The sequence below is a fragment of the Microcaecilia unicolor genome, chromosome 4, assembly GCF_901765095.1.
Source record: "Microcaecilia unicolor chromosome 4, aMicUni1.1, whole genome shotgun sequence".
Lineage (NCBI taxonomy): Eukaryota > Metazoa > Chordata > Amphibia > Gymnophiona > Siphonopidae > Microcaecilia > Microcaecilia unicolor.
In genome coordinates this window covers 207,297,607-207,324,415 of record NC_044034.1, presented here as the reverse complement: position 1 = coordinate 207,324,415, position 26,809 = coordinate 207,297,607, and the positions used below count along the sequence as shown (strand labels likewise).

Genomic DNA, 26,809 nt, shown 5'->3' with positions numbered 1-26,809 from the left:
CAACTGTTTTTGTTTGTCAAAGGAGCTGACCACAGTAGTGAAAAACAATGAAACAGGATTTAATGTACTTCCTTTCCCTCCCCCCAATTCTTTCCCACTAAACATTTGTAATTCTGGTCTACTGATTTCCTGTTAGCTGAATGGAAAAGCTGTTTTGGATTAGCAGATACATATGTCTCCAGTCAAATCATTGGCCTATGAGATCAGAAACAAATTCATATGAAAGTTTGTATTTATGTAGGGAAAATTACATCACTGTAAATGGATATGCATATCCCAATTTGTTCTTCTACAGTAATATCCCTTTTCTTGGTCTTCTGTGATAAGTAAGACAGCCCAGACAGTGAATATTTATGACTATGAGTTTAGAAATATAGGGGCTCTTTTACTAAGTCATGCTAAAAAGTGGCCGGTGTTGTTGTTCACATGTGGGTTTACCACATGCTGCTGCCACTTTTAGTGTGGTGGTAAAATAGCCACATTTGTATATTTTTCTTTCATGGTCATGGGCTAATTTACTAATTAACACATGCCCATTGCTGTGGGAGCCCTTACCTCCACCTATATTGTAGGCACTAAGGACTCCCAAAGTAATTGGACAGTGTGTGACAATGTGCCTGCACTACTTGATTTGCACAGGGCATGCCTAGTCTCCATCCATATTTCTCAGCATGTGATTACCATGTGCTGATCAGCACACTACTGCAGGATGCCTCAGCATGTCCCATGCAAGTGCCTACCATGGCTTGGTAAAAGGGCCCCATAGATTGGACTCTGATCCTTGTGAAAGCTAGTTATATTGTGGATTTTGCCAAATCTTTGTGAAATGTGGTGACCTCTTCTCAATTTTCATAGAGCAAGTCTATCAATTCTGAAACAAGTTAAACTGCTAAACATTTATTAGCCTTTTTGATAAAATGCTCCCAAATTAACCATGCACTGCAATAGCTGCAAACATTTATTAAAAGAGTTTTAAAAATTAAAATACCAACAATTTATTAAATCAGTTTTAAACAGCCCTCATGTTGTCTTTATATTGCAGCTAAAGTGGTCATAGTTGTTCAGGAAATATGAATCAAAATTCTTTGCTACAACAGCTGTTATAGGAAATTAAAGTCCATGAGGTGACTTTTCAATGGTTCATCAGTGATTAGTCGTTTAGGCTTCCTGCCCTCTTTTTCTTTATCCTTTCCTGTGTACTATAAGGATAAAAGACATACAGTACACACTTGCTCCCAAATTCTGTGAAGTTGGGCACCCAACTTTACACTTAGGGGTGAATTCTATAAATGGTACCTAAAAAAATCAGTGCCGAAAAAATGCTTAAACGGTATTTTATGATCCGCATCTAAAGTTTGGTGTGGTTTACAGTATAACACATAAGTGGAGAGGTCACATGTAAATTTAGGTGCTGCCATTTGCACCAATGAAAATGTGGTGCAAATGCCTACACCTAAATTTATGCATCGAGCACCCATATTCCATGCCCCCGGTTCGCCCCAAAACACCCATGACCCTCCCATTTCCAGACCCCCTTTTTGGGCTATGCATAAATTTTAGGCGTGTAAGTTCCAATTAAATCTAATTAGTGCTAATTATTACTTGTTAAAAAGCCAATTATTGGCACTAATTGGCTCACTATTCTATTAAATTGCAAGTGAAAATTAGGGGTATGCTTAAATTTACACACACAATTTTGGTGACTTTTATAGAATTAGGGGGGTTAGCGCACAAAGTTGCACACACAATTTATAGAACAAGGTCAGTTGCACACACAACTTAATTCTAGAATTGGCTGTTAATCGGTGTTAATTATTGGCTATAATTGGCCTTAATTGGTGCTAATTGCCAACAATTAGTAGTTACGTGCACAGTTTCCCTTGGTCGCTATTCTATAGTTTGTATGCTAAAATCCCAAAACATGCAACTTCAAGGGGGGCATGGACATGGGAGGGGCATAGGCATGTCAGGAGTGTATCAGGCAGTTAGATGCACAGGCTAGCGGTATTATCATTTACACACCAAACTCCCTACAGTTGGGTGTGAGCATTTACACCAGCCTTTGAACTGACATAAGTGCTTGCGTCTAACATTAGGTGTGTAGATAAGGTGTGACACTAGTACTCTATATCAGCAGTTCTGGGTGGAACTGATGTTATAGAATTTGCACCGAGCATTGATCATTCCAGCACCTAAATTTTGATGCTATTTCTTGAACCAGGTTCAATTCCCTCTGTAGCTCTGTGACCCTGGGGAAGTCACTCAACCCTCCATTGCCCTAGGTTCAACAGTAGTACATACCTGTAAAATGAAACTGTAAACCACTTAGACCTAAGCGGTATATAAATACTTGAATGAATGAATGAATGAATCAATTTCCCCCATGGTACACTGGTTTATAAACTACTTTCCATTGAAATAGAAAAATCTTTTCTTTTATAAAACACAGTTCAATGCAGTTGGGAACTTAACACTGACAACTTTCAAGTAGGTTAATTTGTGTAGGAGATAGCCAATCAATCTTTATGTTCTATAATTCTATTAAGAAAGTTAATTTGCTAAGCGCAGATTGGAATGGGGACAGCTCTTGAGTTCCAAAAACTATTGTACCACTCCAAGTGGCAGGTGTTTGGACAAAGCTGGGATTACACTGTATCTTAAAGAACAGCTGAAGCAGGAACCTGATAGTCTTGAAGAAGTTTTTAAGGAAAGATTCCCAAAAGGGATACAGAGAGAAATCTTTGCAGTTAGCTGTCTTCTCTCTAACTGTCTTCCTTTCCTTCCTTCAATTTTGTCTCTTCACATTTTGCTTATACTTCTCTTCTTTACCCTTCCCAAGTCTTGACGACCCTACCTTGTCTGCAGCCACTACCCTTGACCATATCCCCACCTCAGTTGGAGATCCGAAATACCAGCGCCCACGTACCCTACTACGCCAGCAAAGCCTACAGCAGCCCCTGAGTCAGCATCAGAAACAGAGCCACAGCCAACCAACCACCAGCCAGAGTCTAGGCCAGCTGCAACTTCAATCACAATCCCAAACTACCTCCTCCAGCAGCGGCAACCCTCGGGGCCAACGCAGCGGCCCAGCACGTCAAGGAAGCTCAGCTGGCTCCAAATACCGTACTGCTGGTGGCAGAAGCCGCTCCAACCCAGGCAGCTGGGAGTACGTGGTTGGGCAGATCCGGAATCGAGGGCTGGACATGAAATCTTTCCTGTAAGTTTTTCTTCTTCTTTGTTCTTTATTTCTTTGTCTTTGTTTTCTGCCTTCTCTGATTTGGCATTTTACTAAACTGATGATCATGATATCTGTTTGCATGCCAGTGAGAGAACCTCCTCAGGACACATGTACAGAGCAAATCTATTTGTGCTTTTTCTGTCCTAGTTGCTAATAAGTTTATTTCCAAAGGGCTGTTTTAGTTATTTCAAAGAGCTGGTTCAGGCTTTCCAGGCAGGCCTCAGCTGTTTCTCAAAAAGTGTAGATTTTTTGGTGGAAGGGATGGGAGTTTGACCATTTGATTATCTTATTCACTGTATAAATCTGTTGAAATTTGAGAGAAAGCCATTACTTCTATAAGCAGTAAAAGCTTATGTTTGGGGTAGAGGAAGAATATAGATGTAATAATTCCTAAGGTTGTTTGTTACGTCAATTAAGTATCTCTTTCATTAACTGTTTTTGCCATCACAAGAATGTTTTTGTTTCATAACTGTGGCTTTCTTTAACCAAATTCCACAATAGATATCTTTTTCTTGACGATGGTGTTTGGGGCAAATTGCCCCCCTTTGAAGCATCTCTCCCAATTTATGTGTAAAAAGAGGGCATTTACGGGGGAATTTATCAATGTGGGCTATTGTTAAAACATGTTATTTTACTGTTGATGCAAAACAGCAAAAGTAGAGGCTGACAAATGCGCAAACCAATAGGGAGATAATATAAAAAACCAGTTTATTCAGAATATTCATATCAATATCAAGGACCCGGCACGGTCCGTGTTTCGGCGCCAAAGCGCCTGCCTCAGGGGTCACAATCAACTTTCTTAAAAAAACAGGACAAATTAAAAACATAATATTAAGAGATTTCAAATAAAATATATCCGCCTTAATAAAATATATGGCCAAACATATACGGGCATTCATAATAGTATTGCACATTTGTAAATTTATAATGATAAATTATGTAAAAAAATGTTAATATATTATAATTATGTGAGCAGATATTGTGGACAGAGAAACACCAAACAATGAAAAGTGATAACTGTCAAATAAATGACTGATAAATGAAAGGCATAGGTCAGGCTGATGAAACGTCCACTCCTTCGGCTCTCTCTGATGCACTTCTTGTTAAACAGGAAGTGCATCAGAGAGAGCCGGAGGACGCGGCAAAGGGGAGCGGGAATGGAGCTGCCTGTGAGAATGAATGGCAGCGCTGACGGGTACGGGTGAAGACAAGAATGCTGCAGGGAGTCAGGGACCGAGGCAGCGCCGGCGGGGAAGACCGAGGCAGCATGCTGGCTGGTGGCAGGGAGACAGGGAGAGAAAGGAGCACTGTTGGGGTGATGGGGTAATGCTAGGAAGAGGTGAGCAAGGGAGGTGGGAAATGTTGGTGGGGGGAGATGCATGGGGAGAGAGAGGGAGAAATGCTGGATGTGACGGAGGAGGGAGGGACAGATGCACAGCAAGAGAAAAGGGGAAATGTTGAATATGGAAGTGGGAGGGAGGGAGACAGAGAGAGAGAGAGATGCTGTATGGGGATGGGAGGGATGCTATAAGGGGAAGCAGTGGCGTAGCCAGACGGCCAATTTTGGGTGGGCCTGAGCCCAAAGTGGGTGGGCACAAAATTTTCTCTGTCTCTGCCCCCTTCCTCCCCGCACTCTCCTCATCTTCCCTGGCACCTCCCAATTCAAAATATAATTTAGCTCATAAAGATCCCCAAGCTCTGTCAGCTGAAAGCTTCCTTCGAAGACAGCCACAAATCCTTTTTACCAAGCTTGGCAGGCAGCAATAGCAACAATGCCTTGAGTCACCAATGCTGGCACCCCATGCATGCTTAGTTATCGGTGGCTCAAGGATGTTGCCGCCATCTGCCAAGCTTAGTAGAAGGGAGTTTTAGCTGCTTTTAGAGGAGGTCCTCAGCTGATGTAGGTTGGGGATCCCCACCAGCTACAGCAAGGGTCGGGACTAGTGTTAGACATGCTAGGGCCCAGACTCTCACCAAATACAGAACAAGGGATCACAAATTAGAAATAAAAATATGTTTACAAAAATTGAACTCGGAACCTCGGTATGTTACAGTGGAGAAATAAAATCAGAAATATATTTCTTTTTTTCTACTGAACACAATAAAATGATATCCGCTCTGCACATTTCTCAAGCTAACAAATTTCAGTTAATAAATTCAAAATAAAATGTCTTTCCTACCTTTGTTGTCTGGTCATTTTATTTTTCCACTATGTTGGTTCAAGTTTCTCTTTTCCACTTTCCTGTCTTTCTGTTAATTCTCCTTCAAGCAGCTGCTATTCATTTGTCTTTTCTCCACTCTTATTCCATTCCCTCACTACACTGACATATTGATGTTTGTTTCATTTTAGCTCTTTCCTATCTTTTTTCTTTCTTTCCTGCTCTCTGTCCACTCAAATTTCATCTTCTAATCCTTTTCCTTTTTACTTTTCAGATACCTATCTGATTTCCATCTCCTTCTTTCACCCACTAGCTCTCCTATTCCCCATCTTCTCCAGCCTTCATCTTTAATCTACTCCCCGTAATCACTATCATTCTCTCTTTCATTTCCTTACCACCCCCTTGGCCTTCCACATGGTTCCACCATCCCAGTGTCTGCCTCCTTCCAACCCTTCTAGCCCAACATCTGCTCCCTCTTTCTCCTCTCTCCACCCTCTATCCCCTCCTAGCATCTTCCTGTCATTTCTCTCTTTCCTCTTGCCCCTTCCCCCAGGGGCCAGCATTTCTCCCCCTCTTTCCTCCCACCCACATTCCAGCATTTCTCCCTCACTGTCTTCTACCCCTGGATCCTACATCTCCCTCCTTCTTCCCCCTCCTCCGCCCTCATGTTCAACATTGTTCCCTCTTTTCCTCTTCTCTCTCACCCTTGCATCCCAAGTCTAACATCTGTTTCCTCCCTTGCAGCATCTCTTCCACCACCATGAAACATTTCTCCTTCATCCCTCTCTCCCCTGTGCAGTACCTTTTCCTCCCCTCCCTCCCAGGTCCAACATTTCTCCTTCTTTTGTCATTCACCCCTCCTTCCCTCCCCACCCTAACCTACATCCAGCAATTATCCCTCTCTCTCCCCCCATATCCCAATAATGATCTCCTTGCTTCTACTCTCCCATGCATGTCTCCCTCTCCTACACCCCCCTGCATCGCTCCCTCCCCTCCCTAACAATTTCCCTCACTCCTACACCCCCTGTGTAGCATCTCTCCCTCCCCTCCCTAACAATTTCCCTCACTCCTACACCCCCTGTGTAGCATCTCTTTTCTTTCCCTCCCCTCCACTCCCATGCCCAAGCAGCCCAACAATTTTATCCTCTCCAACCCCCCCTCCATGCAGCATCAGGAGCATCACGGCACCGCAGCACGTTTCAAAGGGTTGCTGGCAGCATGTAAGAGAGAATTGCTGCACTGCTGCTGATGACCCAGAAGCCTTCCCTCTGCTGCACGGATTTCAGGTCAGACTCAGCCAGCAGCAGTGATTCTTACACGCTGCCAGCAACCCTTTGAACCAGCGCAGCAGAAGAGAGAAGGCAGCTTCGGTCCCTGCATTTTTTTCTTCGATCGTCGCTGGCAGCTCTGCCATTCACACAGGCAGCTTCGCTCCCTTCTGCCGCGTTCATCCGGCCCACTCTCTGATGCACTTCCTGTGTACGTAGGGCCAGATGGACGCAGCAAAGGGGGGCGGAGCTGCCTGTGTGAATGGCAGCGCTGCCGGCGACGATCGAAGAAAAGAATGCAGCGCTGGCGGGGAGGAGAACGAATTTCTGTGACCGACGTGGGCGGGCGGGCCTGGACGGAAAGTGGGTGGGCCTGGGCCCACCCAGGCCCACCCGTGGCTACGCCCCTGAGGGGAAGGAAGAGGAAGAAAGAGATAGATGTTGGGCCCAGGGTGCAAGGAAGGGAGATACTGAGAGTGATGTGGGCAGTAGGCGAGAAGAAGGAGGGAAGAGAGGTTGTACATGGGGATGGATGAGAGGGAGGGATAGATATACACTAGAGGGGAAAGAGAAAAAGAGGGAGATTGTGGATCCAGGGACAGAAGGGAGTGAGGAGAAATGCTGGATATGGATGGAGGGCAAATTGCTGAATTTAAGGGCTGGACTGAAACACTTTGAGGGCAGATGTTTAAACTGGAGAAAGGATAGGAACAGGGCTACAGATGGTAGACAGGACGCATAAGGACACAGAAGGATGGTGGACATGGTGAGAGAAAAAATATCAAATGGAAAGAAAACACTGCATACAACAGAAGAAACTGGGACCAAAGCTAACAGAAAAACTAAATACTCAGACAGCAAAGGTAGAAAACATTTTTTTATTCAGAATTTATTAATTGGAATATGTCAGCTTTTGGAAATGTGCATCTGTGATATTTTGCATGCAAGTTTAAATTTTTCTAGTATTGCTGCATGCTGAGTCTAACTTCTTGAGGTAACTTTCCAGTTCAGTATTTTGCCTTCATATCTGTTGTGTCATGTGTTTTTCATGTGTGATCAAGGTGCAGTATTCAGCTAGCGTGTAGTATTTGCAGCCCTTTTTATTTTTTTCACTAGCTTGTGTACTGGTGTTTTAGAGCCCAGTGTAATTACAGTGCTGCCTTTCCACGCTTAAGGTTGTAGCTCGTCCTGTCCTTGTAATTAATACTGTTATGGTTTGGTAAGGTTATGAGTGTGTTTTTGTACAAGTTTGTGCATAGTGTTTTGCAGTGGAGAGATTGTGTGTTGGCCTTACTGAGGTGGCACCAAAACATCAGAAAGGGTGTAGAGCCTAAATCATGACATTACCTCTTGAAGGATCTACATATGGTTGTTAATAAAAGGAGCTCATCGTGAACACTATCCACCCTAAAAGGATATTTTGTGGCTCTACATGAGAATTGTGATATTATGATCCTTTGTTTCATATTGTTGACGGTCTGCATTTTCCGTATGGGTGGTATATTGGTGTATTAGGTTCTGTCCAGTGTAATATTTATGGTACAGTAAGATTCTGAGTGTGTTTTTGCACAAAGTTGTGCATAGTGTTTTGCAGTTGAGCGATTGTGGTTAGCTTATGCTTTGAGCAACCACTTTATTCTTTGACATATGATACATATCTAATATTATTATTATTATTATTATTAACCTTTTGTATAGTGCTACCAGACACACGCAGCACTGAACACCTGACACAAAGAGACAGTCCCTGCTGAATAGAGCTTACAATCTAATATCTAAATTTAATAAAAGGTATTAATTGTGACTATTTTATTTTACTTATTTTTTTTTCTGTGTGTTGTCAGACAATTATGGCCCCGCCCTCAACCTCACCCTAACCCCACCCCCTTTAGCCTCCCCAAACAGTTGGGCCACCGACCGCCTATGAGATAAGCGGTAATATTCAGTGCAAGATATCTGGTTATCTTCGCTGAATATTAGTGCTTACCTTCAGGTTCTATGTATCATGTCTAGTGTTCTGTGCCAAACTCCAAGCATATTCTATAACAGTGTATCTTACTTAATTGGCTTAACAAGCTAATCAGTGTTGATAACAGCACTTAACAAGCAATAATGAGCACTAATTGGCAACAATTAGAATTTACACACACAACTTACTAAGTGTATTCTGTAACGCAGAGCGCCTAAATTCTAATGCACGCAGCCAAAAATGGGCATTGTTATGGGCATGGAAATGGGCATTTTGTGGGTGTTCCAAAATTTATGTGCACTATTATAGAATATGCTTCCCTGTGCCTAAAACTATGTGCTGGTATTTATGCCATGTTTTCCTTGGTGTAAAAGAATGCGCATAGTTCTAGGAGCTGGGATATCAACTAAGAATATTCTATATACCATGACTAATATGCACCGCTTATAGAATATGCTTAGGCAGAAATTTGTTCCATTCGGATTTTTCAGGTGCCATATATAGAATCTGACCTTAGTGCATAGCAGCTATCCCGGCTATATCACTCGATATATTCATATATTCAGTGCATCACCATCTAAGTTTACTGGCCAAATAAGACAGCCTAAATAGTAGTCCTATCTATGGCTGCCATAAACTTAACTGGCCAGCACTGAATATTAACTTGTCTGGTTAAATTTTAACTGGAAAAAAAAAAAACCAGATATTCAATGCCGGTCACCAGAAATAGCCCAGCATTGAATATCCAGGCTCAGCACCATTTGCAGGACTTAGCCAACCTGGCTCCTGTGGGCTGAATATTGGCCAGTTTGAAGTTAAATTAATAACTTAAGTAATCAGGGCTGCTATCTATGGACTTCAGGCCTCACTCTCAAGTTGTTTAACTTTATGAACATATTGGCATGACTTAAACCTGACTGTCATTAGAAATCAGTGTGCTGCCCTTCACCACAGTGCTTTTCAGGAACACTAGATCTGGCCCATTTTCATTAAAGACTGACAGATAAAGGCAGTTTTAATTTTAATAATGTTGCGATCTGCGACCACAGCAATTGATTGTGCCTTTATTGAGGTGGTTGCATTTTTCTGTTACTGCAAGGACAGCATTTCTTATGTGGATCCAATTAGGTGGAATGAAATGCCGTTGAGACTGCGTTTATTGCAGGAAACAGTTAAAGGCATTTTTATTTGCACAGGCATATTTTGGGACTTAGATTAGTCTGTGTTTTTCTACAAGTATTGAAGAGACAGTGTTTTTGAATTTTTAATGATGATTATATGTGCATATTTTATGTGATTGTTTTAATGATTGTGTATGTATATTGTTACCCGCCTAGTTAATATGGGGCTATAAAAGTTTAAATAAATAAGTAAATAAATAAATACATTTTAGTGAGTATAAAGACCCTATGAATAAACAAGACAGACATTGGGAGCCTAGTGAAAGGAGATCAAAGACACATTTTAAGACTGCAGCCTAATGTACCTGTGAGTATTTGATTTATTTATATTTTTTTAAATGATATGATCAGAAGTGGTTCACAATCTACAAAATACACATCATAAAATTTTAACAGAATAACAATTGTAGTCTTCCAATCACTATATCAAGCAATCTGGAAACCTAATAGGGACATCCTGTCCACCCTGAGGCCCCACTGTGTGATTCCAACAGTGCATTGAAAGAGAATGCCTTCTCATCCATGTGCAGATATTTCTCAGAACAGCCAGTAGAGTATCTGATGGTAATTGCTAAAGTAGGTTATGTTTCTGATTCACAGGTAATAAGTAGAAATAAAACAAAAATAATACAAAAAGTAAGATGATACCTTTTTTATAGGACTGGTTCACAGGGCATGCCCTTCACCAAATAGCATTATTTTCATGTTGCTGTGTTTCATAGCATCAGAAATAGCAAAGTAGTGACCCCTTCACCCCAACAAAGAAATGCTAAAAGCCATTACTTGTCTTTCATTATTTAAAGCACCGTGTTATTCACAGGTGGCCTTGCTGGAATGCATCCTCACATCTATACTTTGCCTCTCATAATAATTTAAACAATGTCTGGTCTCCTGTTTCATATTTAGTCTTTGACTAACCCCTTGGGTTCTAGATAGTTTACATAAATTACAGGTGGACCCCCTCGCTTCACTGCTTTATTCACACAGAAAATTAGCTGAACAGGTCATGCAAATGTGTGATGCAAGGTACTGGCATCTTTCCCCATCCCCCACAATTTTTAAATCCCCCCTCCCCCAAGTAAATATCCATGAATATTCAGGTTTTCCCAAACAGCATTTAGCATAAAGGATATTTGGAAAATAGTCACACTGTAAAAATACTTTCTTTTATAACATAAGCTAATGTTCTTTCACACATACATACATACAGTACTAGGTTTAACGTCTCCATGACTCTGGGTGGGGAACAAGTCCCTTCCAAGGACATGGTTGCGAGAAGGGAAGGTCCCCCGGCAGTGAAAGGGGCATATCCTCTTCACAGGGTAGCCCCTAATCAAGAGCTACCCAGCAGGAATAGAACTATCCCATTAGATCTGCCCCCATTAAGGAGCAGGGTTGGGTTGGCCATGCTTGTACTGTGGCTCAAATCAGGGGCATGGCCAGACAGCAGATTTTGGGTGGGCCTAGGCCAGAAGTGGGTGGGCACCAAGTGTTCTCCACCGCACCAAAAAAAATATCTCAACTGGTGGAAAAATGCTTATCTCCACCTTGGCAGTCTGCAGCAGACATGCGCTGAAAACTGAGCATGCGTAGGTGCCAGTATCGTGGAGAGCGGCATTTTTGTTACCATCAGGGGGAAGTCTTCAGCTGGCAGAGATTGGGATCCCCACCAGCTACCGCTAAACGTATACTACTGTTGGGTGGGCCTGAGCCCTATGTGGGTGGGCCCCAGCCCACCCAGGCCCACCTGTGGCTACACCACTGCCTCAAATGCTGCCATTCTAGTCCTATACCTTTAAAAGCTTAGGTCCAGCAGGACATGGGCACTTTTGCCAGACACGTTTCACAGAAAGTGCTTCTGGAGCAGAGAAGCTGTCTGATTCAGCCTGCCACCTGTAGAAAGTTGTCTAAATGATGAGAAATCCAGACCTGTATACCACCTATACCCACATTGTATACATACAGTGGTGGAAATAAGTATTTGATCCCTTGCTGATTTTGTAAGTGTGCCCACTGACAAAGACATGAGCAGCCCATAATTGAAGGGTAGGTTATTGGTAACAGTGAGAGATAGCACATCACAAATTAAATCCGGAAAATCACATTGTGGAAAGTATATGAATTTATTTGCATTCTGCAGAGGGAAATAAGTATTTAATCCCTCTGGCAAACAAGACCTAATACTTGGTGGCAAAACCCTTGTTGGCAAGCACAGCGATCAGACGTCTTCTGTAGTTGATGATGAGGTTTGCACACATGTCAGGAGGAATTTTGGTCCACTCCTCTTTGCAGATCATCTCTAAATCATTAAGAGTTCTGGGCTGTCGCTTGGCAACTCGCAGCTTCAGCTCCCTCCATAAGTTTTCAATGGGATTAAGGTCTGGTGACTGGCTAGGCCACTCCATGACCCTAATGTGCTTCTTCCTGAGCCACTCCTTTGTTGCCTTGGCTGTATGTTTTGGGTCATTGTCGTGCTGGAAGACCCAGCCACGACCCATTTTTAAGGCCCTGGCGGAGGGAAGGAGGTTGTCACTCAGAATTGTACGGTACATGGCCCCATCCATTCTCCCATTGATGCGGTGAAGTAGTCCTGTGCCCTTAGCAGAGAAACACCCCCAAAACATAACATTTCCACCTCCATGCTTGACAGTGGGGACGGTGTTCTTTGGGTCATAGGCAGCATTTCTCTTCCTCCAAACACGGCGAGTTGAGTTCATGCCAAAGAGCTCAATTTTGTCTCATCTGACCACAGCACCTTCTCCCAATCACTCTCGGCATCATCCAGGTGTTCACTGGCAAACTTCAGACGGGCCGTCACATGTGCCTTCCGGGCAGGGGGACCTTGCGGGCACTGCAGGATTGCAATCCGTTATGTTGTAATGTGTTACCAATGGTTTTCGTGGTGACAGTGGTCCCAGCTGCCTTGAGATCATTGACAAGTTCCCCCCTTGTAGTTGTAGGCTGATTTCTAACCTTCCTCATGATCAAGGATACCCCACGAGGTGAGATTTTGCGTGGAGCCCCAGATCTTTGTCGATTGACAGTCATTTTGTACTTCTTCCATTTTCTTACTATGGCACCAACAGTTGTCTCCTTCTCGCCCAGCGTCTTACTGATGGTTTTGTAGCCCATTCCAGCCTTGTGCAGGTGTATGATCTTGTCCCTGACATCCTTAGACAGCTCCTTGCTCTTGGCCATTTTGTAGAGGTTAGAGTCTGACTGATTCACTGAGTCTGTGGACAGGTGTCTTTCATACAGGTGACCATTGCCGACAGCTGTCTGTCATGCAGGTAACGAGTTGATTGGAGCATCTACCTGGTCTGTAGGGGCCAGATCTCTTACTGGTTGGTGGGGGATCAAATACTTATTTCCCTCTGCAGAATGCAAATAAATTCATATACTTTCCACAATGTGATTTTCCGGATTTAATTTGTGATGTGCTATCTCTCACTGTTACAAATAACCTACCCTTCAATTATGGGCTGCTCATGTCTTTGTCAGTGGCAAACTTACAAAATCAGCAAGGGATCAATACTTATTTCCACCACTGTATAACCCTACTGCTGCATTTATACCCATCAATTATGCTCCTAGAATACCATAAAACTATCAGAAAACATTCAAAGCACAATCTAATTGAATGATACAAATGTTGCTAAAACTATTTTGTGCCGCCCGAAGGGGACAGAGATTCAATTTCATCAAACCTGCATTAGAACCTACCTAATGACTTGTACCCCTGTCCTGTGCTGAGATTGTATCTGCATTGCTACTTACCTGATGACTTGTAGTATCCATGTACTGTGCATAAGTACATAAGTATTGCCATACTGGGAAAGACCAAAGGTCCATCAAGCCCAGCATCCTGTTTCCAGCAGTAGCCAATCCAGGTCACAAATACCTGGCAAGATCCCAAAAAAGTACAAAACATTTTATACTGCTTATCCCAGAAATAGTGGATTTTCCCCATTTAATAATGGTCTATGGACTTTTCCTTTAGGAAGCCGTCCAAACTTTTTAAAACTACGTTAAGCTAACCGCCTTTACCACATTCTCTGGCAACGAAATCCAGAGTTTAATTACATGTTGAGTGAAGAAACATTTTCTCAAATTCATTTTAAATTTACTACATTGTAGCTTCATTGCATGCCCCCTAGTACTAGTATTTTTGGAAAGCGTAAACAGACGCTTCACATCTACCCGTTCAACTCCACTCATTGTTTTATAGACCTCTATCACATCTCCCCTCAGCTGTCTTTTCTCCAAACTGAAGAGCCCTAGCAGCTTTAGCCTTTCCTCATTTTCGTCGCCCTTCTCTGCACCTTTTCTAATTCCACTATATCTTTTTTGAGATGCGGCGACCAGAATTGAACACAATATTCGAGGTGCAGTCGCACCATGGAGCAATACAAAGGCATTATAACATCCTCATTTTTGTTTTCTATTCCTTTCCTAATAATACCTAACATTCTATTTGCTTTCTTAGCCGCAGCAGCACACTGAGCAAAAGGTTTCAACGCATCATCAACGACGATACCTAGATCCCTTTCTTGGTCCGTGACTCCTAACGTTGAACCTTGCATGATGTAGCTATAATTCGGGTTCCTCTTTCCCACATGCATCACTTTGCACTTGCTCACATTAAACATCATCTGCCATTTAGACTCCCAGTCTCGTAAGGTCCTCTTGTAATTTTTCACAATCCTCCCGCGATTTAACAACTTTGCATAACTTTGTGTCATCAGCAAATTTAATTACCTCACTAGTTACTCCCATCTCTAGGTCATTTATAAATATGTTAAAAAGCAGAGGTCCGAGCACAGACCCCTGGAGAACCCCACTAACTACCCTTCTCCATTGACAGTACTGACTATTTAACCCTACTCTCTGTTTTCTTTTAACCAGTTTTTAATCCACAATAAAACAATACCTCCTATCCCATGACTCTCTAATTTCCTCTGGAGTCTTTCATGAGGTACTTTGTCAATATCTTCCTTCACCTCACTTTTTAACCACGCTGGCTGTTATTTGGTCTTCCGTCCTCCTTTTTTAATACGCGGAATATATTTGGCCTGGGCTTCCAGGATGGTGTTTTTGAACAGCATCCACGCCTGATGTAAATTTTTGACCCTCGCAGTCGCTCCTCTGAGTTTTTTTCACCGTTCTTCTCATTTATCATCGTCTCTTTTTAAAGTTAAACTCTAAATCAAATGTATTTGATTTCCTATGTATACTTACTTCAAAACTAATATTAAATCCGATCATATTATGATCATTGTTATCAATCGGCCCCAGCACCATTACCTCCCGCACCAGGTCATGCGCTCCACTAAGGACTAGGTCTAGAATTTTTCCTTCTGTCGTCGGCTCCTGTACCAGCTGCTCCATAAAGCTGCCCTTGATTTCATCAAGGAATTTTACCTCCCCAGCGTGCCCCAATGTTACATTTGCCCAGTCAATATCGGGGTAATTGAAATCACTAATTATTATTGTGTTGCCTAGTTTGTTTGCGTCCCTAATTTCCTTTAACATTTCTGTATCCATCTGTTCATCCTGGCCAGGCGGACGGTAGTACACTCCTGTCACTTTCCTTTTCCCTTTACACAGGAATTCAATCCACAGTGATTCCAAGAAGTGTTTTGTTTCCTGCAGAATTTTCAATCTATTTGATTCAAGGCTCTCGTTAATATACGTGCTCCGTATATATATGTGCTCCGTCCACTACGGCAGTGGGGTGGGACCACATCTATCAATCACTTGCAGATGCTGCAATCAGGTTCCCAAATCTTTTAATATTAGGTGATTTTAATGTTCATCTAGATGACAAATCGAACCCGCGTTCAGCTAGATTTTCAATTTTTTACATGATATTGATCTAAACAACATGTGAATGGATCAACTCATATCGCGGGTCATACATTAGATTTGGTAATGACACACAATTGGATGAAGTGAAATGTTCAAAAATCGTACTAACTCCGGTATCTTGGTCAGACCATTACCTTCTTCAATTCTACTTATAATACCACAGTTATTACATAATGCTGAACCAGCTCAAATTAAAACCAGGAGTCTAAATAAAATCGATTTGACATCTTTAACCTTCTTTAGCAAATAAGTTCCCACTAATTTTGATACACCCCAATAGATGAACCAAATCAAAATATGGAACCAAGTTCTTTCAGCAGCCCTTGACGATATTGCACCGGAAAAAACAATTAATAAAACAATGAAACGTTCCCAACCTTGGTACCATCCAGGAATTAAAATTATGTAAACAACAGGTACGTAGAGCTGAACGCCAATGGCGTAAGCATAAGACCGCAGAATTACAAGAAAAGTGCAAACAGTGTAAAAAATACTATTTATCACAATTAAAGGATGCTAAAACTACGTTCTTCTCAAAGAGATAAAAGAAGCAGCCAGTTCGCAGAAAAAACTGTTTCAAATTATGAAACGTTTGACAACATAACTAACGAAAAGAGAGAATCGCCTACTATTGACTCTGAAACTCTAGCAAGTTCTTTAGCTCTAAAATTCGAGAAACTAAGAGCCCTCTTCCCAAGGTACCAAGGCTCGGTCATTCTGACAACTCCCCAAGTTCACAACTATTGGTACCTTGGAAGGATTTTGAAATTCCCGTCTGCCGAATCATTATATACCTTGGTTGCAGGTTTATCTCCTACTTACAGTTCGTTGGATCCTATACCTTCTGCATGGTTGAAAAAACACTCGCTAGAAGTCCAGCAGTTTATGTACTCATTGTCATGTTGAGCCTTTTCTGAGGGATAGTTCCCACCTATTTTGAAAGAAACGCTAGTAAACCTAGTCTAAAGAAAGCCTCATTGGATCCCTTATTACCTTCTAACTATAGACCAGTCTCTAATCTTCCTTTTCTATCCAAAGTTATAGAGACAGTAGTATTTAGACAGTTGCAAACTTATGTAGATTCAAAAATTTGTTACATCCCAGACAATCGGGGTTTCAGGAAAGGTCACAGTACAGAGACCTAGTCTGACTTCACTGTTAAGTGAAATCCATGCAAAATTAGAACTCGGTTATATTGCCCTGGTAGTTTCATTAGATTTGTCTGCGGCCTTCGACCTAATCAATCACAACTTACTCATTGATAGATTGAGTGAGATTGGTATTTCAGGGACAATTATGAAATGGTTTATATCCTTTCTAACGAATCGTTCATTTAAAGTAGTTCAGCAGCAATCCTGTTCTACATCCTACAACTTATCATGTGGAGTTCCTCAGGGCTCGGTCTTATCTCCACTACTGTTCAACCTATTCATCAGTCCCCTGGCGCTCTTCATTCAAACAATGGGTATAAGTTTTTACTCATATGCAGATGATTTTTTGCTTATCCATTATGTTAGACCATCGAACATAGATCTTACACCCATTCAAATATGCTTGGATAAAGTAGCAGACTGGTTGACAACACATCAGCTGGTACTGAACCCGGATAAGACTACTACATCTTGGATAGTAGGGCAAGGCACATATCCCTCTGTGGTTACCTGTGCTATTTGGTCAGAATATTCCAACAGTTAAGTCTTTTAGATATCTCGGGGTCATTATTGATTCCGCATTGAACCTTTGAGGAACAGTATCCGAGTGATGTGAAAAAAATCTTTCTTTCATCTGAGACGGCTTCGGTCAGTCAGAATTCAATAAGTAAGGACTCTCTCAAAACGCTGACATTGGCATATATTACTTCACGTTTAGACTACTGTAACATTGTATATGCTGGGATTACTCAAGCAAACTTAAAGCGATTACAAAGAATTCAAATACAGCAGCACGTATTGATCTGTAGGGCCCGGAGGGATGATCGAGCAACACCTTTATTGCATCATCTGCACTGGCTCCCGGTCGAAGCAAGAAATAAGTTTAAGGCTCTTGTCCTGACACACAAAGCCTTTCACACATTAAACCCTAGCTACTTGTCGAATTTAACAATCCCCTACACCGCTATGCGAACTCTCAGATCCTAACAGATTAACAGGTTAGTCATTCCCCCTCTTACTAAGGCTAGGTGGGAATCTACACGGAGATCGGCTTTTTTCTACCTGTCACCCTCACTTTGGAATAGCCTTCCAAAGGAGATCAGATTAAGAAAATCTTATCTCCATTACCGAAAACTTCTGAAAACCTTTCTCTTTATAAGCTACGTAGAACAGAACTTAGCATAATGAGATAAGGTCAAAAAGACAAAGAAAAATGGGATAGCTTAACTGGATATTAGATTTTTAACTTGTATTGATTTATTATGTAGTTTATCTTGATTGCTGTGCTTTCCTGTCATGAATGGAATTCCTATGTCTGTTTATTTGTATATACCAATTTTTTTTTATATATATGTAAACCGTTCTGTTTTGCAGATGCAATACGATACGGTATATAAATTAACATAAATAAAAAATAAATAAAAATACAATGCTACCCCTCCACCAATTCGATCCAACCTATCACTACGATATAATTTGTACCCCGGTATGACAGTGTCCTACTGGTTATCCTCCTTCCACCAGGTCTCAGAGATGCCTATTATATCTAATTGTTCATTTAGTGCAATATATTCTCTCTCCCATCTTATTACTTAGGCTCCTGGCATTCGCATATAGACATTTCAAAGTATGTTTGTTGTTCCTATTTACATGATGCTTAGTACTTGACAGTATTAATTTGCAATCTTTGTCTGATTTTTATTTTTATTTAAGGACACCTGATCTACTACGATCTGTTTTGCAACCTCAGGATACCCTATCTTCCCTGTTTTGGTGATGTCTTTGAAAGATACCTTATCCCCAAACCATGCATTTTTGAGCGACTGTCAGCCTTCCCCCCGTTTCTGAGATTGAACTTGTGTTACTATGTACCTGATGCTTGTAGTATCCCTGTAATGTGCTGGCATTGTATCTGCATTGATACTGACCTGATAACTTGTATGATCCTTGCTCTGTGCTGAGATTCTGATTGTGTTAGTACTTACCTGATTACTTGTAGTATTGCGGTACTGGTGCTGAGATTGTATCTTCATTAGTACTTCCTGATGACTCATCACAGAGAAGGGCAACGAAAATGGTTGTGGGAGGAGCCAGCATTCGTAGTGCACTGGTCTCCCTGACATGCCAGGACCAACCGGGCACCCTAGGGGGCACTGCAGTGGACTTCAGAAATTGCTCCCAGGTACATAGCTCCCTTACCTTGTGTGCTGAGCCCCCCAAATCCCCCTACCCACAACTGTACACCACTACCATAGCCCTACGGGGTGAAGGGGGCCACCTAGATGTGGGTACAGTGGGTTTATGGTGGGTTTTGGATGGCTCACTATTACCACCACAAGTGTAATAAGTAGGATGGGGATGGGCCTGGGTCCGCCTGCCTGAAGTGCACTGCACCCACTAAAACTGCTCCAGGGACCTGCATACTGCTGTGATAGACCTGAGTATGACATTTGAGGCTGGCAAAAAAATATTTTTAAAGATTTTTTTAGGGTGGGAGGGGGGTTAGTGACCACTGGGGAAGTAAGGGGAGATCATCCCCGATGCTCTCCGGTGGTCATCTGGCCAGTTTGGGCACCTTTTTGTGCCTTGGTCAATAAAAAAACCAGGACCAGGTAAAGTCTTCCAAGTGCTCATCAGGGACGCCCTTTTTTTTTCCATTATGGGTCAAGGATGTCCCCTGTGTTCGGCATGCCCATGTCCAGCCTTTGCTACGCCTCCGACACGCCCACGTGAACTTTGGTCGTCCCCGCAACGGAAAGCAGTTGGGGACGCCCAAAATCGGCTTTTGATTATACCAATTTGTGTCGAAAGATGAGCGTCCTTCTCTTTCGAAAATGAGCCTGTTGGTCCTGTCCCAGTATGGCAATACTTATGTACTGTATAGTGTGCTGAGATAACAAGACATGCAGGCAGCTTTCAATCATATTGGTCACTAACCTAGTGTGTGTACTGATGTGCTAAGTCAGGTCACAGAAGTCCTACAGGCAGTGCTTTTTTTGTGCCAGGTACGCACCGGTACGGCGTACTGGCATCTCTTTGTTGGTGTGGTCCAGCTCATCTGCCCGCTCCCTTCCATTCGTGCAACCGGCCGTGCTCCCTGCATTGCAAAACTTTTGTTTACCTGAAGTCACAGCAAACCGGCAGTGAAAACAGCAGCAGTGGCGTTCCTGGGGGGGGGGGGGGGGGCGGTGGGTGCGGTCCACCCCGGGTGCAGGCCTGTTCCGGGACAGAGGGAGCATAGAACGAGCGAAGCCGCCAGGCGCGCGGCACCCCCCCCAGCAGGTAAAAATGCACCCGGGGGGGGGGGTGTCGTTTCACCGGGGGGGGGGGGGGGGATATTGAAACGCGGTAAAACCATATCTACCCCAGAAAACATTCCAGAATTTAGTTGCAATCCACGGTACTTACCCATGCTGATTACTGCAACAGTATTTTCTTAGGCTGCAAAGCCTATATCCTAAAAAAACTTCAGACCGCCCAAAATACAGCAGCAAGACTCATCTTTGGCAGATCACGTTTTGAGAGTGCAACTCCTCTCCGTGCAAGACTGCACTGGCTCCCAATCAAAGAACATATCAATTTCAAAGCCCAGACTTTAATCCACAAGATAATACACGGAGAATCTCCGAACTATATGATAATCTGGTTGACTTTCCAGCAAGAAACATGTCTGTATCCTCACAAAGTACCTCAACCTGCACTACCCCAGCTGTAAAGGTCTCAAGTACAAAACTTATTATGGATCCAATTTCTCCTTCCTGGGCAGCCCGTCTATGGAACGCTCTCCCTAGACCTATCCGAGCAATCCATGACCACCTACCATTCAGAAAAGCACTAAAAACACATCTATTCACAAAAGCTACCCAAAAGACCCAGATTAATCTCATGAACCCATCTACCTTACATATACTGAAGAGGAAAACGACATTGACCCAGAATCTATCTCCCACCTTACCCTCCTCTCTCTGTCACCTGTCTCTACCTACCTACCCCATCCATTTACTACCCATCCATCCTTCTATTATGTTATACTTAATTTCCTACTTTACATAACAAAATTCTGTGTTACCTATTACTATGTAAGCCGCATTGAGCCTGCTTTTAGTGGAAAGTGCGGGATACAAATATAATAAATAAATAAATAATAATAATTTCTTTACATTACTTTCAAATCATGTTATGACATCCAATAAGAGTAGGACATCAGGCAAGAATACCATGAAACAGTATGCACCCCAGAAAGGGGGATACAGAAGTAAGGCTTGTCATCTCATTCATCTCAGAGGAGGTTAGTTGGAAGTTACAGCCACACTCATGGGAGGGTAGCTGCAACCTCAGATCTTGATCTGGGATAGAGGTGTTATGACTTAATATTTGCCTATTAGCCACGTGGAAACTGAGCATGAAATTTGCAACATTAAATAAATACATTTGCAAAGGACTACAGGTGCCCTGTTTGTAATAATTACATCGAGCCCTGAGGCGCCGTCACACGTTCCTAATTATATCAGGGTGGTCCCGCCATATGCGCTGGAACCGGCAGGGACTCCAGGTCCCTCCTGATTCCAAAACGTCTATGGAGGATTGGACCTAGTGGTTAGAGGACCAGCCTTGCAATCCAGAGGTGGCCAGTTCAAATCCTGCTGCTGCTCCTTATGATCTTGGCAAGTCACTTAACCCTCCATTGCCTCAGGTAGAAACTTAGATTGTGAGCCCTCCTGGGACAGAGAAATATCCAGTGTACCTGAATGTAACTCACCTTGAGCTACTACTGAAAAAGCTGTGAGCAAAATCTAAATAAATAGATAAGTTTGTACACCAGGAGTCAGGGGATGGCCCTTCTTGCCTTCTCAACATAAAATCATTTGGCAGCCACATTGTAGAGACACACAACACGGATGATGGGGGGGGTGGGGGTACATGACATTGGTACAGGTGAAGTCATTGAGGTGGACATGAGGACAGAGAGTACCGTTTGTGTGATTCTATTAATGAATGTGGGTGTGCACATACTGTTTACCCTTGAATGCAGACTACAGTTAGTGCTTACATGCGGAGGGAGCTCTTATATTGTAGCTACAGGAGGGGGACTGATAGGCCAAGATCCGGGTGGGGGGTGGGGGGGGGGGGGGTGGAAACAAACAGTTACTTGTAATCTGTCCTCTTATATGACTCCAGGCTCTTATAGAGACAGTCCTGGGAGGCAGGTGGTGGTGGTGCAATAAATAGTACCCGTCGGTGCCTTAGGCACAGCTCAATCAAATGAAGATTTTTCCGTGAGGCTGAAATTAGGCCTCCCGGCGCACAGGCATGTTTGTCCAGGGAATAACCATTGGAAAAACGTGCATCGCCTTATATGGATGTCCATGCGTGATGGACGTCCTTACATGCACATGTCCATAAATGGATGACCATCCATATATGGGCGGGTCAGCACGTGACATCCTGGCATATATAATGGGTCCACACGTGGACAACCATCACGCTTGATGTCCATGACGTAAATGGACCATTGTCACGCGTGCGGGGTCTTATCTGGATGAGTACGTATTCACACGTGCAGAACCTTCCTTATATGGATCATTATTAAGTGTGCGAACCTCTTCATATATACACAATAAAATATGTATGTTCCTTATATTTCCCATAGCTCCATGTTCCACAAGTACAGCGCATGTAGTTGCGGACATCCAGGTATGGGAAATATAAAAAAAATTCATAATGATAACGTTTCTCACAGAACTGCCGAAGGACGTCCCTCTTACAGGCCCGCCGTCCTTCAGCGGGCCTAGTAAGATGGACGTCAGTTGGCGATTCTGCAAGAAACACGTCTTTTTTACTGTACTTTGAATTTATGAATGTTCCTTATATTTCCTGCACCTGGATGTCCGCAACTACATGTGGAACAACCAGGTACATCAGAGAAGTCCAAAGTATAGTAATAAGGACGTCTTTCTCATAGAACCAGCGAAGGACATTGATATGACAAATTGGGCAAGTACAGTGAATGTTTTAGGGACATCCTTTCGCGGTTCTGGAAGATGGGCGTCCTTTTTACTATACTTTGGGCATCCCTGATTTGGGCATTTCGCACTGTGATAATGGAATGTCTAAGGATGTCCATACTATTTTTTCGAATATACCTACCTGATTTTGGACGACTTCGCGGGGACACCCTAATTCATACTTGTATGACCTTTCGAAAATGACCCTCCATATCATCTTGTATGTACTACTACTACTACTACTACTACTACTACTATTTAGCATTTCTATAGCGCTACAAAGTATACGCAGCGCTGCACAAACATAGAAGAAAGACAGTCCCTGCTCAAAGAGCTTACAATCTAATAGACAAAAAATAAATAAAGTAAGCAAATCAAATCAATTAATGTGAACGGGAAGGAAGAAAGGAGGGTAGGTGGAGACGAGTGGTTACAAGTGGTTACGAGTCAAAAGCAATGTTAAAGAGGTGGGCTTTCAGTCTAGATTTAAAGGTGGCCAAGGATGGGGCAAGACGTAGGGCTCAGGAAGTTTATTCCAGGCATAGGGTTGCAGCGAGACAAAAGGCTTAGTACAACTTTCCCGCCTCAATTTCCTGCCAAACTTTAAATTTGTGAGCAACCAACTTCCCACCAAATTCAAATTTGTAATCAATGGACTTTCCTTCCTCAATTTTTCCACCAAATCTCCTGCCTTTCTGAGGAAATCAACCACATCAAATCTCAACACCAATCAGGTTTGAGAACCCACTATATAAAGACAAACTGCAGACCTCACAGCACATCCTGAAGAAAAGCCACAGCACGATGGCTGAAACATTGGTTCCACTTACTCAGATGCAGCAAGACCGAGACAATAGCATGCCCTGAAGAAAGCCAAGGTACAAATGGCTGAAATGTGTGTTTCCATTTACTTGCACATGGCAAGCCTCAGACAACCACAATGATCCTGATGCCTGCCCATAGCCTAAGGGAACATATACTCCCAAATTCTATATAAGCCACTAAAAATTGCATGCACAAATTTGGGCACATGCCCAATTTGCATGTGCAATTTAATTGAATAATGAACTAATTAGCACTGATACTTGGCTTCCTAACAAGCAATTATTGGTGCTAGTGGATTTAATTAAAATTTACACATGTAAGTTTAGGCCTGGGTCCAAAGGGGGCATGGTAATGTGAGGAACATGGGCAGATTGGGGGGTTTCCCAGAATTTATGCACATTGTTGTAGAATAACAGGGATCCATGCCTAATTTTGGCACAGGGATTTACACCAAGGTTTTGTTGATGCAAATGGTCATACCTGAATATAGTCGCAGTTCCCAGCACTAAGTGCTATTCTATAAATGGCCCCAAACTTTAAGCGCTGGTTATAGAATAGACAGTGCTTTTTTTGTAGAAAAAAAGATGCCGGTACTCATTATGGGTGGGGTTACCACATATGGCTACGCCCCTATGCTAGCCATACCCACATTAGCCACACCCCTTATACCAGCTATGGCGCATATAAACAGACATAATTGAAAATATTATACTAGTATAGGAGAAAAAATAACGTGATTTTTTTCATTAGAGATAATTTCTGTAAGCCGTTAGAGTTCCAGTATACCCAGTGCAAAATAAGACAGCAGATGTAAGTTCTCAAATTGTACATATTTCAAACACTAAAATGAAAATAAAATGATTTTTTTCTACCTTTGTTGTCTGGTGAGGTTGTTTTTCTTTCCATATTGGTCCCAGTCTCTGATTCTGCTTTCCTTCGTTTTCGCTTAACTCTTCTGCGCCATTTGTCATTTTTCTCTCCTTTTTCTTTGCTTTCTTCAATATTTTTCAGCCTCTCTCTCTGTCCAGATTTAATTCATTCTTACTATCCATTCTTTAATTTCCTTCAGCTACCTATGGCTTTTCATCTTTTTCTCACCCTTGTTCTCCCCATGCCCCTTCCTCTTATTCTCCAGTCTTTCTCTACTCCCCTTTTCCATCCAGCAGCTCTCCTTTCTCTCTCCATCCTTCCAGTGTCTCCCCTATTTCTCCGAGGACAAGCAGGCTGCTTGTTCTCACGACTGGGTGACGTCCGCGGCAGCCCCCACCAACCGGAAAAGGCTTCGCGGGACGGTCGGCACGCAGGGCACGCCCACCGCGCATGCGCGGCCGCCTTCCCGCCCGTGCGCGACCGCTCCCGCCAGTTCCTTTTTTTCCGCGTCTGGAGAGAGTCGTGCTTTGCCGCTCTCTCTGCTTTCAGCCGCCGGAAAGTCGATCGCGTTTACGCGGATCGTTGTTTTTTCTATTTAGTTTTTGTTACCGCCCGGTTTCTTTTTCAAAAAAAATAAATAAATAAAAAACCTGAGCGTGTGGAGCACGCGCTCCCTTTTTCCCTCGTTTCCAGCGGGGACGCCGCGTTGCGGCCTAGTGGCTGCACGGTCGTTTTCTTTTTTCGAGGTGTGATTTTCGCCACCATTGACGACTTTGACTTCGCCGACGCGATTTTTCCGTCGATGTCCTCGAAGGTCCCGAGTGGATTTAAAAAGTGTGGTCGCTGCGGCCAGCCGATCTCGCAGACCGACACCCACGCTTGGTGCCTCCAGTGCCTCAGGCCGGAGCACAATATCAAGTCGTGTTCCCTGTGTCTCGGTCTCCGGAAACGGACTCAAGTTGCGAGGCAAGTTCTGCGGGACCGTCTTTTTGGAACTTGCGCCGGCCCCTTGACGTCGACCTCGACGGCATCGGTATCGACGCCCGGTCCTTCGGTACCGGTATCGATGCCCGAGACATCGGCACCGATGGCATCAACCCCAGGAGAACAGGTCCCGTCGGCCCGCCGGTCCGCCGGCGAGGGTGGAGGTGAGCGGCCGCGTGGGCAGTCGGCCCCGGTCACTCCCTCAGCCCGTGGTCCACGGGACCGAACCCTGTCTGACCCGGCCCCTCGAGACCGAGGGGGATCGTCCTCCTCCTCCTCCATACCTCCCGGCGCCGGTGACGCGCATCGAAAGAAGGACAAGAAGCGTCGTCACCGGTCGCCCTCGGTGCATCCGGACATCGGAGAGGAGGCGACGCCGAAGCGTCATCGTCGAGAGAGGTCCCCGTCGGTTGTGGAGGTACCGACGCGTCAGGGTTCCGGCACCTCGGTGCCGTCTCCTGGCCCCCATCAGCTTCTGGCACCGACACCCCTACCGGCCCCACCGCCTTTCCCGGCAGCGGGCCTGGACGAGTGCCTCAGAGCCATCCTTCCGGGGATCCTGGAAGGGCTGATGCGCCAGGCTGTGCCGGCGCCAGGGGTGCTTGCGCCCTCGGCGCCGATGTCTGTGGCGCCGGCGAGCTCTAGCCCGGCACCGGGGCCGTCGACACCGCCGCCGCTTGCGGCGCCGGTCTCGACCGCCACGCAGGTGGAGTCCCCGTCGACGTCGATGGAGGGAGCTCCGTCCCCGCCGACGCGGGAGTCCACCGCTCGACGACACCGAGACCTCGGTGCCTCGACGTCGAGCCGGGCCCGGTTCAGGACTCAGCTACATGAGCTTATGTCCGATACCGAGGATGAGGCCTCGTGGGGGGAAGAGGAGGACCCTAGATATTTCTCCTCAGAGGAGTCTACGGGCCTTCCCTCGGACCCCACGCCTTCACCGGAGAGGAAGCTCTCACCTCCTGAGAGTCTCTCCTTTGCCTCCTTTGTGCGGGATATGTCTATTAGCATTCCCTTTCCCGTGGTCTCTGTGGAAGAGCCGAGGGCCGAGATGCTCGAGGTCCTCGACTATCCATCACCACCTAGAGAGTCCTCCACGGTGCCGCTGCACAATGTCCTCAAGGAGACACTGCTTCGGAACTGGGTGCGACCGTTAACTAACCCCACCATTCCCAAGAAAGCAGAGTCCCAGTACAGGATCCACTCTGACCCAGAGTTAATGCGGCCCCAACTGCCCCATGACTCGGCGGTCGTGGATTCTGCTCTCAAGAGGGCACGGAGTTCGAGGGAT

At 44.0% G+C, this 26,809-nt stretch overlaps 1 protein-coding gene across 1 annotated transcript in view; it reads left to right on the top strand.

Annotated features, from left to right (window-relative positions):
• SYT7 (synaptotagmin 7) overlaps nucleotides 1–26,809 on the top strand; it is an 824,787-nt gene that overhangs the window by 580,907 nt on the left and 217,071 nt on the right. Inside the window, 1 exon segment of the mRNA XM_030201170.1 lies at nucleotides 2,840–3,217. Coding sequence (XP_030057030.1) covers nucleotides 2,840–3,217 — 378 coding nt within the window.